General features: G+C 43.5%; 1 protein-coding gene across 3 annotated transcripts in view; it reads right to left on the bottom strand.

Annotated features, from left to right (window-relative positions):
- The window catches only part of NAV2 (neuron navigator 2), a 288936-nt gene that overhangs the window by 243544 nt on the left and 28301 nt on the right, over positions 1 to 17091 (bottom strand). For all 3 annotated transcript variants that reach the window (XM_063095507.1, XM_063095508.1, XM_063095509.1), the window contains exon 3: positions 12209 to 12261. In XM_063095507.1, the coding sequence (XP_062951577.1) occupies positions 12209 to 12261 (53 nt within the window). The remainder of the gene's footprint in view (positions 1 to 12208; positions 12262 to 17091) is intronic.

The raw sequence follows: 17091 nt of genomic DNA, 5'->3' as shown, positions 1-17091 counted from the left end.
TGCCAAACCAAAACCATTTCCCTTATTAATGAAAATAATCTGTTACTTTGGTGTTTATAAAATTGTAAGACCAGACTAAATTTGAGAGAATTTCTTGGCTTAAAACTACTCAAATTTCTTGAAAGCATTTAAAAGGACATAGTGTTCTCAACATATTAAAATTTGATATGCACCATCACCAGACTCTCTGGGAAAGTCCTGGATGGTTGGACCATTCATAGTTCAGCTCATCACTTGAGAAAAATCAAGTGAGCACTTCCAATGCACCTAGCCCTATGCCAGGTGCTGGGAATATAGAGATTTTTATTGAACTGAAAGAGGTGAAAAACACACTTTCGTATTACAAAGCTTTGATGTTATTAAATAGCACATAAAATAGGATACATCTCTCATAAAATTTGCTTAAGTGTCATGTCAATTACAAGACAAACTTACGTTAAGAGACATAGTGCCTACTTGAGTTTACATTTGCATCAAAGAGGTCCAGAAGACCCAGAGTTCACTGCTAATTACTTAAATGAAATGGTACTTGTCTCTCCCATGACAGCTCAGTGTCTTAGGCAACCCACAGTACGGACCTCTGTCCTCCGCACGCTTCCCTACAATAACCCGCTTTGAACATACTGATGTGGAGATCTCCATTCTGAAGGGTTCTACGAAGGCACGTTTCAGCAGTCAGAAACCCAAGGGGCACACAGTAGCAAAATGAGCCTTTGCTATAAAATCCAAACAGCTTTCTTTCTGTTTCAGCAAGTTATTTTTCTTGAACCCCAGAGTATATCAGTTTCCTATTGCTGATGTAACAAATTAACCGCAAACACAGAGGCTTAAAACAACACATTTATTGTCTTACAGTTCTGGAAGTCAGAAGTCCAAAATCAGTCTCAGTAGGCTCAAATCAAGTAGTTGGCAGGGCTGTATCCATTCTGGAGGCTCTAAGGGAAAAATATTTCCTTTGCCTTTTTTAGCTTCTAGAGGCCACCTGCATTCCTTGGCTCTTGGTCCTTTCCTCTAACTTCAAAGCCAGCAGCAGAGCATCTTCCAGTATCCCCCTCTGTCTCTGCTTCCAGGCCCACACCTTCTCTCTCATCTCCCTGTCTCCTTCTTATAAGGATCCCTGTGGTCATACTGGGCCTGCCCAGATAATCCAAGATAATTGCCCCATCTCAAAATCCTTAACTTAATCATGTTTGCAGTCTCTTTTTTCATGTAAAGTAATATATGCACAGGTTCTGGGTATTAGGATGTGTACCTTATTTAGGGTGGGGAAGGTGGCATCATTCAGCCTACCCCACTGGGTCCCTTCTTTCTGAGTATGAAGAAACCTTTGGATGCTGATAGAGTTTGGATGTGTTGTCCCCTCCAAAACTTACGTGGAAATCCAATCTCCAGTGTGGCAGTGTTGGACACTGATTGAGTTATGGGGACTGATCTCTCATGAATGGATTAATGCTCTCCCTGAGGGAGGGGGGATTAATGAGTGAGATCTCGCTCTATTAGTTCCCACGAGAGCTCGTTGCTTAAAAAGACCCTGGCACCCTCTCTCTCTTTCTCTTGCTTCCTCTCGTCATGTGATCGCTTGTACCCACCGGCTGCCTGCCACTTTCCGCCATGAGTAGAAAGAAGCACTCTGAGGCCCATGCCAGATGCAGCTGTCCCAGAATCATAAGCCAAATAAACCTCTTTTCCCTATAAATTACCCAGTCTCAGGTATTTCCGTTATAGCAACACAAAACGGACTAAAACAGAAAATTGGTACCGAGGAGTGGGGTGTTGCTATACAGATACTTCAAAATGTGGATGCAGCTTTGGAGCTGGGTAATGGGCAAAGGTTGGAGGAGTTTGGAGGACTTGGAAGAAGACAGGAAGACGAGGGAAAGTTTGGAATGTCTTAGAGACTTATGTGGTGGAGAGCAGAATGCTGATAGAAATGTGGACAGTAAAGGCCATGCGGATGATGAGGTCTCGGATAGAAGTAAGGAACTTATTGGGAATTGGACAAAAGATCACCCTTGCTACACCATAGCAAGGAACCTGGCTGCATTGTGTCCACGCCCTTGGACTTTGTGGAAGTTGGAACTTAAGAGTTGTGAACCAGAGCATGTGGTCAAAGAAATTTCTAAGCAGCAAAGCATTAAGGATGCTGCATGGCTGCTTTTAAGAGCCTACTCTGAGTTATGGCAGCAAAATCATGATGTAAAGCCAAAAATTAAAACAGATGCAGAGAGTAAAGTTTTGGAATATTTGCAGCCCGGCCATGCAGTAGAGAAGCAGAGAGCAGGAGAAAAACACAAGGGTGAAGCAGATAAACTGGTTGCTAAAGACATTATTTTGGCAGTGAGGCAGCCAGATGCTAACAGGGGAGAAAATGAGAGGAAAGCCCTGCAGGCATTTGAGAAGTCTGGAAGGGTTCCCCACCCATCACAAACCCTGAAGCCTAGAAGGACTGAGTTATCCTGGAGGACAAACCTGGGGCGCAGCTGCCCTCAGGATCCTGCGTCCTGCATCCCAGCTGCTCCAGCTCGAGCAGCCCCAAGTGTGGTTCATGCAACAGCTCTGGAAAGTAAAGGCCAGAAACCTCGGTGGCATCCACGTTGTGTTAAGTCTGCAGGCCAGCAGGATGTGAGAGCAGTGGAGGCGTGGCAGCCTCCACCCAGATTCCAGAGGATGTATGGAAAAGCCTGGGGATCCAGGCAGAGACCTGCCACAGGGGCAGAGCCACCACAGAGGTCATCTACTAGAGCAATGCTGAGCAGAAAAGTAGGGTCAGAGTACCCACAGAGAGCCCCCACCAGGGAAATGTCTAGTAGAGCCAAGGCAGCAGGGCTGCCACCAGGACACCAAAACTTCAGGGCCACTGGTAACATGCAAGGCAGGCCTGGAAAAGCCACAGGCACCAGCACGGCCCACTGTGCTGTGCCTGGCAGAGCTGTGGGAGTGAGACTGCCTGATGCTTTGTGGGCCCAGATGAACCATCATGCCCAGGATGCAGGACTTGAAGTCAAGGAAGATTATTTTAGACTTTTAAGATTTAATGTCTCTCCTGCTGGGTTTCAGACTTGTTTGTGGCCTGTTTCTCCTTTCTTTTGGCCTATTCCTCCCTTTTGGAATGGGAACATGTACCCAATGTCTGTTCCACCATTGTTTCTTGGCAGTAGATAAATTTGGTTTTGACTTTTACAGGTTCACAGCTGGAAGGACTTTTGCTTTTGGTCTCAGAGGAGACTTTGGACTTTGGAATTTTAAGTTGGTGATGGAACAAGCTAAGACTTTTGGGACTGTTGAGATGGAATGATTGTATTTTGTATGTGAGAGTGACATGAGTTTTGGGGGGCCAGGGGCAGAATGATGGAGTTTGGATGTGCTGTCCCCTCCAAAACTCATGTGGAAATCTGATCTCCAATGTGGCAGTGTTGGAAACTGATTGAGTCATATAGGCAGATCCCTCATGAATGGATTAATGCTCTCCCTGGGGGAGGGGGGATTAATGAGTGAAATCTCACTCTATTAGTTCCCATGAGAGCTCGTTGCTTAAAAAGACCCTGGCACCTTCTCTCTCTCTGTTTCCTCTCTCTTGCTCCCTCTCGCCATGTGATCTGCTTGTACCCACTGGCTCCCTGCCACTTTCCGCCATGAGTAGAAGCACTCTAAGGCCCATGCCAGATGCAGCTGTCCCAGAATCATAAGCCATATAAACCTCTTTTCCTTATAAATTACCCAGTTTCAGGTATTTCTGTTATAGCAACACAAAACGGACTAAAACAGATGCATAAGTCAATAGTTAGGGAATATGAGACTTGTAGGCAGAGCAGGGAACATCCATCTAGTTTGTATTCATCATGAGCCAGGAGAAGGTCAGGTGCCTTTTACACCATCCCTCATTCACCCCTCACAGCTTCCACCACTATTCCCCTTTTCCAGATGAGGAAAAAGATTCAGCAACTTGCACAGCACCTGTGCCCAGTATGCAGGACCCTGGTCTGCTTGGTTCCAGAGTCCATGCTTACTCTTCGTCACCCCCACTCGCCTTCCCATGAGGGAATGTCTCATCCGAGCCTCCGCCTATATGAGGGGCTAGTATTACAAATGTAACTTTTGCACCTCCGCATCTTCAATCCATTTCCTTATATGAGGAATAGCATAACAGTTAAGGGACTAGACTCTGGAGCCAGGTTTCCAGTGTGCAAACCCCAGCTTGCTACTTATTGGCTGTGTAACCTTGGACAAGTTACTCAACTGCTCTGTGTCTCAGTTTCCTCATCTGTAAAATGAGAATAATAATTGTATCTGCTCTCATAAGGTTTTATGAGGATAAAATCAGTTCACAGAAATAAAATATATAAAACAATGCCCAGCACACAGTATATACTATGTGTATGCTAAAAGTGTTTGCTATACATTATTATATAAAAACACTGACAGAGAATCAAGGACAAAGGCTCTGCAGCGTGAGAGGAAAGGAATGAGAGGTTCTTTATCACAATCCACAGTTGGCCCCTGGCATCAGGGTCTAAGTTCTCCATGGGATGAACAAAATATATTCCTTATTCCATAGGGCTGTTATGAGAAAGTGAGTTAAAACATGTAAAGCACTTACAATAGTGCCTTATTACTATCATTTTATTATCCATGTCAATAATCTCTGGTAGTTGTGAGGGTGCCCAAATACACTTACCGTAAGTAACATGAAAGAACTCAAACTAAAAATTAACCCATATTCGGAGTAATTAAAAATTCCTATTTGGGCACCCTGGACAAACCAAGGACAGTGCTAAATATCTATTTCTTAAATCCCATAAAGAACTTACAAGTTAATACCTAGTGCTCAAATCACTACTCAGCTGCAGATAATGAAATCAGAAGAATGGCATATTACAATCCTCCAGCCACACGAACACGTCCAGGCTGGCTCCCTGCTTGGTATTTCCATCCAACATTTACTGAACACCTACTATATGCCAGTCATCTAAATGGCAGGTGCTTAGGATACTCAGGTGAAAGACATAGTTTCTAGCATGTCATCAAGACATTTACCACTGTTCTCCTTCAAGACAATGAGTTAGACAATCACAATAGTAGGTTATGCTAAAGGCAGGCACAGGACACTTGCAGACACAAAAGATGACAGGCAGCTGATTATGCCAACTCCTTGAGGAGACAATTGACCGGAACATTAAAGGTCACCTTGCCTAGGAAGACGCAAGCATGACTGCAGACTGGACAGCATGCATCGGCATACAAAGGCACGAGAGTGCACGGCCCCCTTGGCACACCGCATGGTTCCAGTAGGCCTGGGGCATGGAGTCTGAGTGGCCTAGTGTCAGGAGAGGACACTACATGGATCTTGAAGAGCCTTCTATTCTGTGCCTCAGAGTATGGAGACGGAAATGGGGAACCAGTGACAGTTTTAAATAGAGGTGCAACTAAAAAGGAGAAAGTTTGCTGCCATCTTCAAAAGGGAGTGATGACCAAAACACAAGCAGTGACAGTGGACGTCCTGCCTTGGGTGGGAAGCACTGGACTCTTCCCACTTTGCTTTAAATTCTAAGTGGCCCATGGACTCGTCTTCATTCCTTCTTGTTTCTGTAACATGTGTGTGCCCTTAGGGCTGCATAAAAATAGGCCCAGAGGCCCAGGAAGAGGCAACTCAGCTGCCCAAGGATCTCAGACACTCCCCAGGCATGTGGCCAGCTTTCTGGCAGCTGCTGGGAGGGCTAAAGGTCACTGGGCCTGAAACTTGATCCCACTGCAGATGGCCCTCTCCTGGCCCAACGGGCTCTGTGGACAGCATAGCTGGAGGTACCTGGCACCAAGGACCTTCAACGCCATCTCACGAGGCTGACTTTCACTAGGATCCACTTGCCCCTGCTTCAGCTTTTGAGTTCCCTTCAGCTTTTGAGTTCCCATCAACAGGTCAACTCAGGCCCTTCCAAAAATAGTCAATCTCCTCCCTTCTCACTAACTCCCGGCTAAGCCTAACTGGTTCTACTATATCCAAAGACGAAAAATAAGAAGAACAAGAATTAGGGAGGTGGAGACAACCAACCCCCTTTCCCTGTCACAGTGGTGAACACCACAGTCTCTGAAATTAGACAGACTTGGGTTCGAGCTCCAATCCTGCCTCCTCCTAGGTTGGACAAAAATAACCTTTTAAATCTGGGGACAAAAATAACCTTTTAAATTCTCAGTACCCATATACAAAATAGAGACAAAAATTACACCTCATAGGGCTCTTCTGAGGAGTAACTGTAATAATTAGGTAGGCTCTTAGGACCTAGTCTGGTATACAGTGAGCACTCAGTAAATGTTAAGTTCTCTCACAATAGCTCTCGTGTGGTTCTCTTCCACATTTCCCAGAGGAGGAAGTAAAGTCCAGAGGCCAACTGGATTACCCAGGGCTATACTGTTAAGATGGGACTGAGCCAAGATTGACTGACCATGCTGTTTTATGACATCAGATCTCCTGGGGGATTTCCTTTGAGTCTAATACTATCACTCACAGAGATGTAGGTATACAAATAAACTCAAGCTCCACTGTCCGGTGGGGATGGCCATTCTGGAGGCAAGTCTGTCTCTTTAAAAATACTTAAGTAACTTAAAAAATCATTATCATTATAAGAACTAACATTTATTGAGTACTACTCTGTGCCGAGCAGTATGCAAGGACTTCTTATAGATTATCTCATGGGAGCCTTAGAACAACCCTGTGAGGCAGGTACGTATCTTATATCCCTGTTATAGAAACTAGTGCCCACAACCCTGTGAAGCAGGTATATATGTATATCCATGTTATAGAAACTAGTGCCCCAGAGCTTAAGGGACATGCCCTGGGGCACAAGCAGTGTTTCTCAGTGCCTATGCTCTTAGCTGTGGTGACTTGCAGCCTCCAAAGGTAGAAGACTGTCTCTCTTCACAGAAAGATGAGACTGACAAGGACCAGGGAAAGGAGGGCTGGACCCAGGAGCACAGCTGGAACCAGATGCCCAGGTCTGAGGGCTGCTGCTGCCATGCTCCTGCCCAAGCTCCATCACGTGGCACCTCCCCACGTGCTGGTCTTCTGAAGGGGCAGCTGAGGTGGCCCTGGCCTGGGCTACATATTCCTACTATAGAAGCAACTCAGCTCTTACAGCTTTCACATGTGGGATTCCAAATAAGATTTTATTTGGGAGAAAAGGGGGTTCTGCTCATGGAATAGAAATTTTAAAACCACTGCTCTGCCTTTCTCTGTGTCTAAGTGCAGATTCCCACTGTCTTGGGAACTCGAGTGCTGGCATTGTCCACAGGGGCCCTGAAAGGACAGGGTGAGTAGGAGAGCTTTGCCCTAAGCAGGTACAACGAACCTGGGTCTATGGAGCCTCAGAGGGGCACATAGGCTGGCCTCCGGGACCCATGATCTCTCAGGCTGCACGCAAAATTCAAGGGTATGTGCAATTTGGGGATCAGAGAGCTAGTAGCTTTTCTCAGAATTCCAAAGTGTTCCATGTCCCAAAAACATGAACAACCACTAACACAAATCATCAGCATCATCATTGCTATGGAAACTGCCATTTATTGAGTGCTGATCATAGGCAAAGAAAATGGAGATAACAAAGATCACCTGCCTCAAAGGGCTGTTGAGAGGATGAACTAAGGGGATCTTTGTAACACACTTAGAATGGTACCTGGCACAAGGCAAACACCCTATAAGTTTTTATTACTTTAATTGTTATTATCCATTGTTGTAATTTTCATTGCCTCATTAGTCTTCACAAAAACTTTATGAAATATGTGCTATTAGCAATCCCACTTTATAGAACAGGAAATCTGGGCCTTCAAAAGGTTAAATAATTAGCTGAAGACCACAGAATAGCAGAGAAAGGACTCAAACCTGGTCTGGCCGGTTCCCAAGCTCAGGCTGGCCCTCATTCAAGATGAAGAAGGCAGGCAGACTCCCCAAAGAACCCAGGAGGAGGCGAGAGAGTAGCCCTGGGAGGCTGAGATCAGCTGGAGAAGAAAGCAGAGGAACAGCTTGTGCCTTCAGCAAAAGACCGGGCTTATTTGCTGAAAGCATAAGCAACCTTCACTAACTTTGTGCCTCTCCTAATCAACAACAGAAAGCCTAGCTGCTTAAAATAATAATGATTAAAAAGAAAACCACCCCCTGCCTCTGGCTATTCCCAGGCTCCCAAATGAGCCAAGGCCTCCAATGTCTGCATACAGTGAGTTCAAGGAGCGAAGCAGCGGCCGCCCCAGCACCCGCTGGCTGGGCTCCAAGCCATGTTTTGCCTTCCAAACTAACACATAACTCTGCTGAACATGCCACTTGAAAGCCAAAAAGATGCCCCTAGGTTGCCATAGAAACATGAAACAGACAAAACATTTTAACCAGCTCTGACGCACACACAAACTTATTTAAGGGCCAAACAGACAGATAGGGGGTGAGGGCACCGGGCAGGGAGTGTTGTTTCTAAAGCTCCATCTCCAAGGATTTGGCCCCAAAAGCATCTAGGTCAGACTGAAACAGAGCAAAGTACTACTTAAAAACAAGCTGAGGCCAGGCTTGCTCCAGGAAAGGGAAGCCCCATTGCCATGTCTCTGCCTTTCGGTCACAGAAACAGTCCCATTTTACAAGGGCTGGGTGCTGAGGGTTATGGATGCTGATAGAAAAGCATCAGGCTTGAGTCCTGGGACAATACTCCACCACCTGGCACCTCGGTTTCTCACCTGAAAGGTGGGGAGTATAATTCCAGCCCATAGCAGAGTAGGAGAACGCACTTATAAACCTTAAAGCACTGTGCAGATGCATGACAGTGCTGACGTGAAACATATTAACCACCATTTCCAACTGAGTAGTGTTTTCATTTCCCAGGTCCCATGGTTGAATTTCCACCCATAAGAGTTGATGGACTTAGGTTTCTCCCTTTAGAAAACTTTGTTCTGGCATCCACTGCAGGTTGTTCTCAAGATTGATGAGTAATGAAGGGTCTGTTGTATTCTGGGCTCTTCCATGCCCCATTTTTCACTCTGGGCACAACAGGGCAAGGTGTTGGTGGTGTTGAGAGGCTGGAAGAGACCTACTAGACATAACTTCTGGCAATTTGGTATGATCAATGAACAAATATTTGCAAAACCTTTCTCTGTGAGCTTCAATATGCTCAGGTAAACTGATTTTCCAGAAATGGACTTCACGCCTGGCTGTCTCTGTTTGGAATCCCTTCCACCCATCATTCCCTGTGCTCTCTTGCCTTTCAAGATTTACCCCTTGGAATTAATGCTTAGACCTCCCCTTGCCCCGGAGGTAGAATGGACCCATGCTGTGCCATGTACAGATGTCTGAGGAGCAGCTGCAATGTTCTATAGTTCTGTTGTTCTCTGGTCTCTTGCCCACTCATCTCGAGGGCAGGGATCACATATTGTTTACCTGTGTATTCACTGGGCCTAGCCCAGAATCTTGCATTAGTAGGCACTCTGTGACTGCTGAGTGACGTGCCACACATATGTAATGCCATACCCATCATGTTTGTGTGCCACTGCCCCTGGGATTCTCTAGCCCATATTCCACATGTGTCTGATTTCACTTTCCTGTCCTCTGGGAAGAGAGGACTTGAGGCACAGCCTGGGTGCAGGAGTTACTGTGAAGAACAGAGCTCCCAGGCAGCCTGGTATGTCAGGAGAAGGGTAAGTGAAGGGTGGGAGGAATTGCAGCCCTCTCTCCCAGTGTGCTCCTCCAAAGCTCACGTTCCTACCTGCCCTTTAGCTAAGGAAACAAATTGGCCCCTTGAAAACTGGAACAGCATCCACTCCACTCCTGCTCTGAAACAAAATTGCTTTTCTTTGGCTCCACTATTAAAGGCCCCTGAAGACGTTCTGTTTTCTTAGGGAGTGACTGTATTAACTCCATGTTGACTATTTTGGGGAGAGTCACAGTTACCCACTCAATATACACATCCCAAGTTCTCATCTCATCATGTATCATCTTCTTTTTGCCAAAATGATTCTCTCCATATACCTTCCCCTCTGGTCTCCTCCAAACAGGCAATATTTAGCAAACAACAACAACAAATGTTTATCACTGGGCACCCTAAATGATGACTAATTGGGAGGTTAATCACTTAGGAATCTAGAAATGTTGGCTCACACACTATGCCATATTCTCGAATTCCACTTCCCATGAGTAGAAATGCTTTAACTCTGCGTACGCTCGGGCACACACACGTGGGTGGTCCTATTAGCCAGAACAACACCCATGGTGTCTACAGGAAGAACTTCCTGTGTGACCTGGTAAATTTGGCCTTATGGATTGGTCACTGTCTTGTGATGCAGGAGAAAGGACAATGGCCTTGTTGTCCTCATCATCATCTCTCTCATTTCCTACAGAATGAAATGGCTGTGGTAGAGGGTCTCACGTTTTCCTGGCTTCACTTCTTATATGCTGAACTACTCTCTGCTAGGTTTACCATAAGACTGTGTCTGTCTCCCCACCTCTGGGCTGGAACTAATTATCAAAGACAATTATAAGATTTTATATTCCTGTGTTTTTGGAAAACACAGTCCACACATATATACACACACAAAACAAAACAAGAAAAACAAAAAATAGTACAAACACAGCTGGAAGAGTTATGGAGAAACCACAAAATTGCGTTGGTGCTGAGGTAGTATTTATAAATAACACATAGAACTAAATTTGCACAGAAGAATCCAAGGTGATGATATTTTATAAGCTTGAAAGTAAACGTTAACAACAAGCAACACCTCCAACAGAAGGTGCGGAAAATACAAATGCACCAAATAGAATAAAAGGTTGACTACCTTCAAATATCAGTTGTACATATGCATTATAATAGACCAGGGCAAATGCATCGATATCTATCCCCAAAGGAAAGAATGCATCTCTTTCATGTGAAGATGTGACTGTATGTGTAAAATGCTCTCACTAAAATTAAGTCTTCTGTTGTCCAAATTTTCTCAATTATTAATACACTAGACAGCTGCAGCAGCGTTAGCAAAAATAGAAGCCAAGCTTTTCCAAAAGTCAATGCAGCTATGAGATGTCTGCCTGGGGACTTTCCTATGTAATGAGTGGTTGGTCTCTGGATCAAACAAAAAGAAAGAAAACTTCCAGTGGAACAACAACAAAAACAGAGAAACTTGTTTCAGAATGTAAACTGGAAAATGGCTCCCCTCTGACACACACCCCCCAACCTCTTTATGATAAAAACATTTTCATGCATGAAAAAATGTTGACTGAAAAAGCTGCCTATCTCCCCAACTCATTGGGATAACAAATAATTCAGAAAATTAAACAGTAAACCCCAGGAATGCCAAATACTTTGGTCATTCTGGAATGAGACCTATCAAATTGTGCATACTCAAAGGGGGTACGTAGGGGAAGAGAAACAAATTACGCCCCCCTTTTTTAAAAAGATATTAGGAAGCAAATTAATGCCCAGCAAAAAAGTTTTTCTTAAATTGCCACCTTCATATTTTGAAGAGGTATTAGCATCATTAACAGATTCTTCGTGTGAATATTCATGCTTAAAAAGTATTTTGAAGAGAAAAACTAAGTACTCAGAGCACCACAATTCAATGTTTTCTGAACTCAACAGTGACACCAATTTTAATTCAAGGATTGTGTACAGGGCATGCAACAAGAACAGATTTTGAAAGATTAATTTTTGGATTTTTTTTTTAAGCTATAATATCAGAGCTTAAATGCATCACACCAGAGAATATCACTTGTCAAGGTTATGGTGAAAATGGTCCAGATGTGACCATGCATTTCACATTTCCTGTCACAGTTCTGACTTTACATCATTCTAACCTTTAAAGGCAATCAGACTATCTGCCCCAGTTTCTGATTAGTAAATTATCATCACCTCATCTGTGCCTCAGCACCATACACAAACAGAAATTGTTGGGCGTCTTTGAGGAAGCAGAATGCATCATAATAGTCCAAGTTAACATGTGTGTGTTTACAGCAGTTCTGCATAATTTGTGTATAAGGGCAAGGACAATATTTCATTTTTGCTGTCTCACAATCTATGTAAAAATCAGCTACTTTTCAATACATGCCAACAAATGTCAGAGAAGCAGGACACAGCTACTTGGAAATGGCTGTTAGTTTATTAATATAATCCCACGGAGTAAAGTGCCTGGTGTGAATGTTTCCAAGATGGTCAATATCATTTAGAGGCACTCACTCACTCACTACCCATGCACCACTTACCATTTGCGATCTGTTCTTCGGACAGCCATTGATGTCTTCAATCTTCTCATTTGCTGAAAAAGGAAACACAGGTCAGAAAAATAAATCACCTCCAGAGAGACACTTTCAGTAGTGACGTTCAGGACACTTGAGGCCCAAGTGCTAAGGCTCATACTGGGGTTTGTCCAATCGACGCAGGCATGTGAAACACTGAGACACATCTAGCAAGTTTCAGGACTTACTCATAGAGCTGCCATCCCCCAGGGACAGCTGGGGCAAGGTCATCATCTAAAACAGAGACAACTGCATTTACGACAATCTGAGTGATGGGGCATGGTGGAAATGCTTGGAGACTGGGAAACAGGGTAATTTAGGCTCTCAGAAAGGCAAAAGTAACTGCAACCTCCCCTCAAAAGATGGAAGAGTCCAGAGTGGATCACTCCAGCTACAACTCAGCTCCTGGGGTCAAAAGCCACAAACAAATAAAAGCACCTCAACCCATCTTTAGCCAGAAATACTGATGTTACTTTTGCTGGTCCTGATAGTATTCCCAAAGCGGTGGCAAATAGGGAAAATGAGAGAGTGAAACCTAAAAATGGCTTGAACAAAGCCACAGAGTAAGGCCAAATTAGATCAAGGAATGCACAGGCTTGAAGTCATAATAGTACCTAGCTAATCAGAGAAGTGATAGAAAGAGTTTGTATTGAATCAACAGGAAATCAAATACTAATAAAAAGGATGACTGGCCTAGCCTCTCATGGCGAATGTAGATCATCATAAGTACGGGGGGATCCCTGGCAAGACACAGCCCAAGACATTTACAGCGAGGTTGAGTTTGAGAATGCAGAAGCACAAGACAGGCAGTAAGCAAAGGGTTTAGAGCACTGGCTTTGGAGACAAAGATACTCCAGTTTGAATCCCAGATCTAGAACTTCTTGGCTGTGTGATCTTGGCCATGTCACTCAACCTCTCTGGGCCACAGTTTCCTCATCTATAAAATGCAGCTACTACTACCTACTTCACAGGAGGAAAAATGAGAATTAGATGATATGATGACAGTAAAAGGCTTAGCACAGTGCCTAGCACACGGTAAGTGCTCTCTAAATGGCAGTATCATTGACTCAATAATATACATACTCCTATTATCTATGTAAAATACGTACCACAAAAATTTTCGTTCTGCTGTGTCCATCTGAGTTAAGCTCAGAAACTCAGGAGTCCAGAGTAAACTAAGGATTCTCTTCCTCTTGAAGGCTTTATAAGCAAGCCCCTTTCCCAATCCCATGTCTCTAAATCCCCATGCCCTCACCCTCAAGATAAGGCATACTCAGGTCTCTGTTCTCACAGCACCCTGTACCTCTGCCTCTGTCTTGCTCTTAATCATCTAATACATGCAATTCTCTTTCTTTTCTTGTCTCCCCCAACTATGCTGTGAGAGCCTGGCAGACATGTAGTTTATTGTTCACAATTGCATCCTTCGAACTCAATAACTGCTTATAAAATTAAATTCCCCCAAAAAAATCACATCAGATTTTAATGAGTATGACGCCTAAAACTTCCACAAAAAGAAAAGTCATTTAAAACTGTCTGAAAAGGATAACACAACCAAAGTGTCTCAAGCCTCCAGGATTTTAGAACCCTGAACCTAAATATTATTTCAAACTGGGTTTACTTTTTCTCTCATGTTTCTACCTTGAGAGAGAAGTGAAAAATAAGGAAGCAAGTTAGTGGCAGGAAATTTTTAAAAATCTAATCACCAGGAGACAGTCTGCTGAGTATATATTCAGCCTAATCTAGCCTACTTTAGAACTTGCCAGAAGTAATAGATGTTCAGGTTTATGACCCAGCTGGGAAAAATCCCAATCTTTAGAGGTCCAATTGAGTTTTCTCAACTCTGCTTAATATAAGAACACTGGGAGAGGCATTTTAGAAATCCTTACTCCCAAAAGAAGTGCCATGAAAAGCACATGAAAGATACCCAATGAATGGAAGGATTCAAAGAACATTTGTTCTTCAGCTCATCTAAAAATACAATTAGCCAGAATATACTGCCAGCATGTAAACTCCACAAGAACACAGATTTTTATCTGCTTTGCTTCCTACTGTAACCTTAGAACTTAAGACAGTGTCTGGCACACAGTAGCAACTCAAAAAATACTTATTGACTGGAACTAAGGAATGAGTATTCTGAACATTTCAACGAATCAAAGTTTTACTGCCAATTTTGATGCAGCTATCCTTTTACTTTTACAGACAGATGTACATACTGAAGACAAGAAAAGACCCTTAACAAATGGCACTCCTTCATATGTGGGAAATCATGGCAGGCATGAATTCTGACCTTGGATTTTGACATTCAACAGTCAAGAGAATAAATATGTGGCTTTTGAGAATCAAAGCCAAGCAAGGTGTCTTCCAATTGGATACTCATGATGGCCAAAGTCATAAGTCATTGGATTGTGGTCAATACCCAGTTCAGCATAAGTCATTGATGCTCATTACAGTGAAGGATGGATAATTGTGATCCTAAGAAGGCATTTGGGAAATCTTAAAGATTCTTTATATGTCATCTGGATAATGATACCAAAGGGCTTTGTCTAATTACTCCTCTAATTCCTGTCCATGGTCTGTCACCTAAACCCAGTCAGGTGCTCTTTTAATTTAAATATCACAGCTCCTACAAGCCTAATGCTGCCATTTTACAACAGTCAAAATACAGATGCAGTGGAGCCTATTTATGACCACTCTAAAGAGGACATGGGAAGAGATAAATCAGATGACTAATCCAAACTCAAAATAAATGCTTAATAAAAATGCCATACAAGTCTTGGGCCTCTTAGTTTCTCATTTTATATAACTGAAATACTTCTCTCTTATTTAAATTCTCAAGAATTTCTATGGTTGTCATGAATATTTAGAGTGCTAAAAGCAACTTTGATTCTAATGGTAAGAAGACAGAGCTTGGTCCTCAAAGCTGAATTTATTAACTCAGAGTAGAGGGGCTTTGGCTGGAGCCCAAAAGCAGATAATTAAAGAAAGAATGGCATTTGTCCCCAAAGTCTTCAATTGTGATTAATACTGGTTCCCTTAAAAGCCAATGGTAATTTATTTATCTCAGCATATTCAAAACATTCTTAGCCCCACTAATATGGTAACCTGTCTACACACAAGGTAACAAGTTAGTGATTGGAAAGCATCAATGCACTTTTTAAATAAGAACAGTGGTATCAAACTTACTACTTTTCAAAAGACCCCCACTAAAGGATTCACAGCATTTTAACAGCCTGTGCATCTATGCCCTTACCAGCCCTGGCAGTTGGCGCCCTGCCAATGGGAAAAGAGAAAAACTGGCTGCCCAGAAAGGCGAATGACTTACCCAAGGTCACACACAATGGTAGCAGGTCATCAATAGAGAGAAGCTACAAGTCCTACAGGTTGTCTGAATTTCCTGGTTGCACTTAGAGGCAGCCCAAATGGTGATTGAAAATAAGCTGCTATCAGTTCTTCTATTTCTAAGGGAAGATCTTTCCCTCCCTCTCTTCGCTCCCTCTTTCTCCAATCCTCTTTTGTCCCTCCTGTTTCCCTCCCCTTTCTCTCCTCTTTCCCTCGCTCCAAGCCCTCTGGCATCCTCCCTGAGCGACAGCAATGTAAGCAGCAGGAGGGAGGCCTGTCTCCCTCTCTTGATTCATGCTGTTTATCCTGGCCTTGTAAACCTTTCTAATAACTCATGGAGATGGCACTGTGATGGGCTGGCAGGCATCTGCCAAATTCAGGCAGCTCACGACTTGAGAAGATAATCACACTAATAAGAGGCTGAACACAGAGACCCAACCCTCAGCCACCAAAGGAAGGGGACTGAAAGGCCACAGCAAAATGCCTGTTTTCTGCCTAATGGGCAAAATGCAGCAAGAGAAAAGTATGGGCCCAAACAATCCTGCCATCTAGGAAGCCCAGCTCCAGGAGTGTTGGGGAACAGCACGTGTGCAGAAAGCATTTAAGGTTTTCCTTGAAGTCATACATCTGATGTCACCTCCCAGCCTGAAAATCAACTCTCTAACCACTAGCCTTTGTTTTTGCCTGAAGCCCAGAATTCATTTCCCTGTACCAGGTGGCCCTGACCGATTTTGCCTATTGACCCTCTGGCTCTACCCTCCAGCCTTTCTACACTCACCAAGAATGCCCTCCCTGCCTCACCTAACTCCTACTTAAGTTTGAGATCTTGGCTTATAGGTAAACTCCTCAAAGAACCTTCCCCTGGTCCCACTCTCCCCACTCCATCGTGGCTCGGGTCTCAAAGCATCACAGGTCCTTAACCATTATGCACTACACTCCTTCTAGGCCTAGAAAGCAGCTGTCCTTTTAAAGAGACAATTTTGCTGCCTGCAAGCTTTGATGGGCCTTCGTTTAGATGTGTTTTCTTTTTAACTTTTTACTTTGAAATAACTTCAAAGTTACGGAAAAGTCACAGGAATAACACACAGAATTCCCATATACCTTCACCCATTTCCATTTTCTTTCTCCCTCTCCTCCCCTCCCTCTCTGTATAAGTACACGTCACCTTTTTTTCTGAACTGTATTAGAGTACATTACATAGATCACATCTTTTGCCCCTTATACTTAGTGTGCACTTCCAAAGAACAAGGATATTCTTTGGAAGGTACAATTAAAAATTCATAATATTTAACAGTGATAAAATTCCAATATTCCAGTTTTGTCGACTGGTTCAAAAATATCCTTCAGAGCATTTTACTCCCTTGTACAGAACATAGTCCAGGATCACGTAGCGTATTTAGCTGTCACATCTCTTTAGTTTCCTTTATTCTGAAACATTTTCTCAGCCTTTGTCTTTCATGGCATTGACATCTTTGAACAATATAAGCCACGTTTTTGTTTTTGTTTTTGTT

Source organism: Cynocephalus volans, chromosome 4 (assembly GCF_027409185.1).
Source record: "Cynocephalus volans isolate mCynVol1 chromosome 4, mCynVol1.pri, whole genome shotgun sequence".
Classification (NCBI taxonomy): Eukaryota; Metazoa; Chordata; class Mammalia; order Dermoptera; family Cynocephalidae; genus Cynocephalus; species Cynocephalus volans.
Note: the sequence above shows the minus strand (reverse complement) of the source record. Positions and strands in the feature narration are given on the sequence as shown.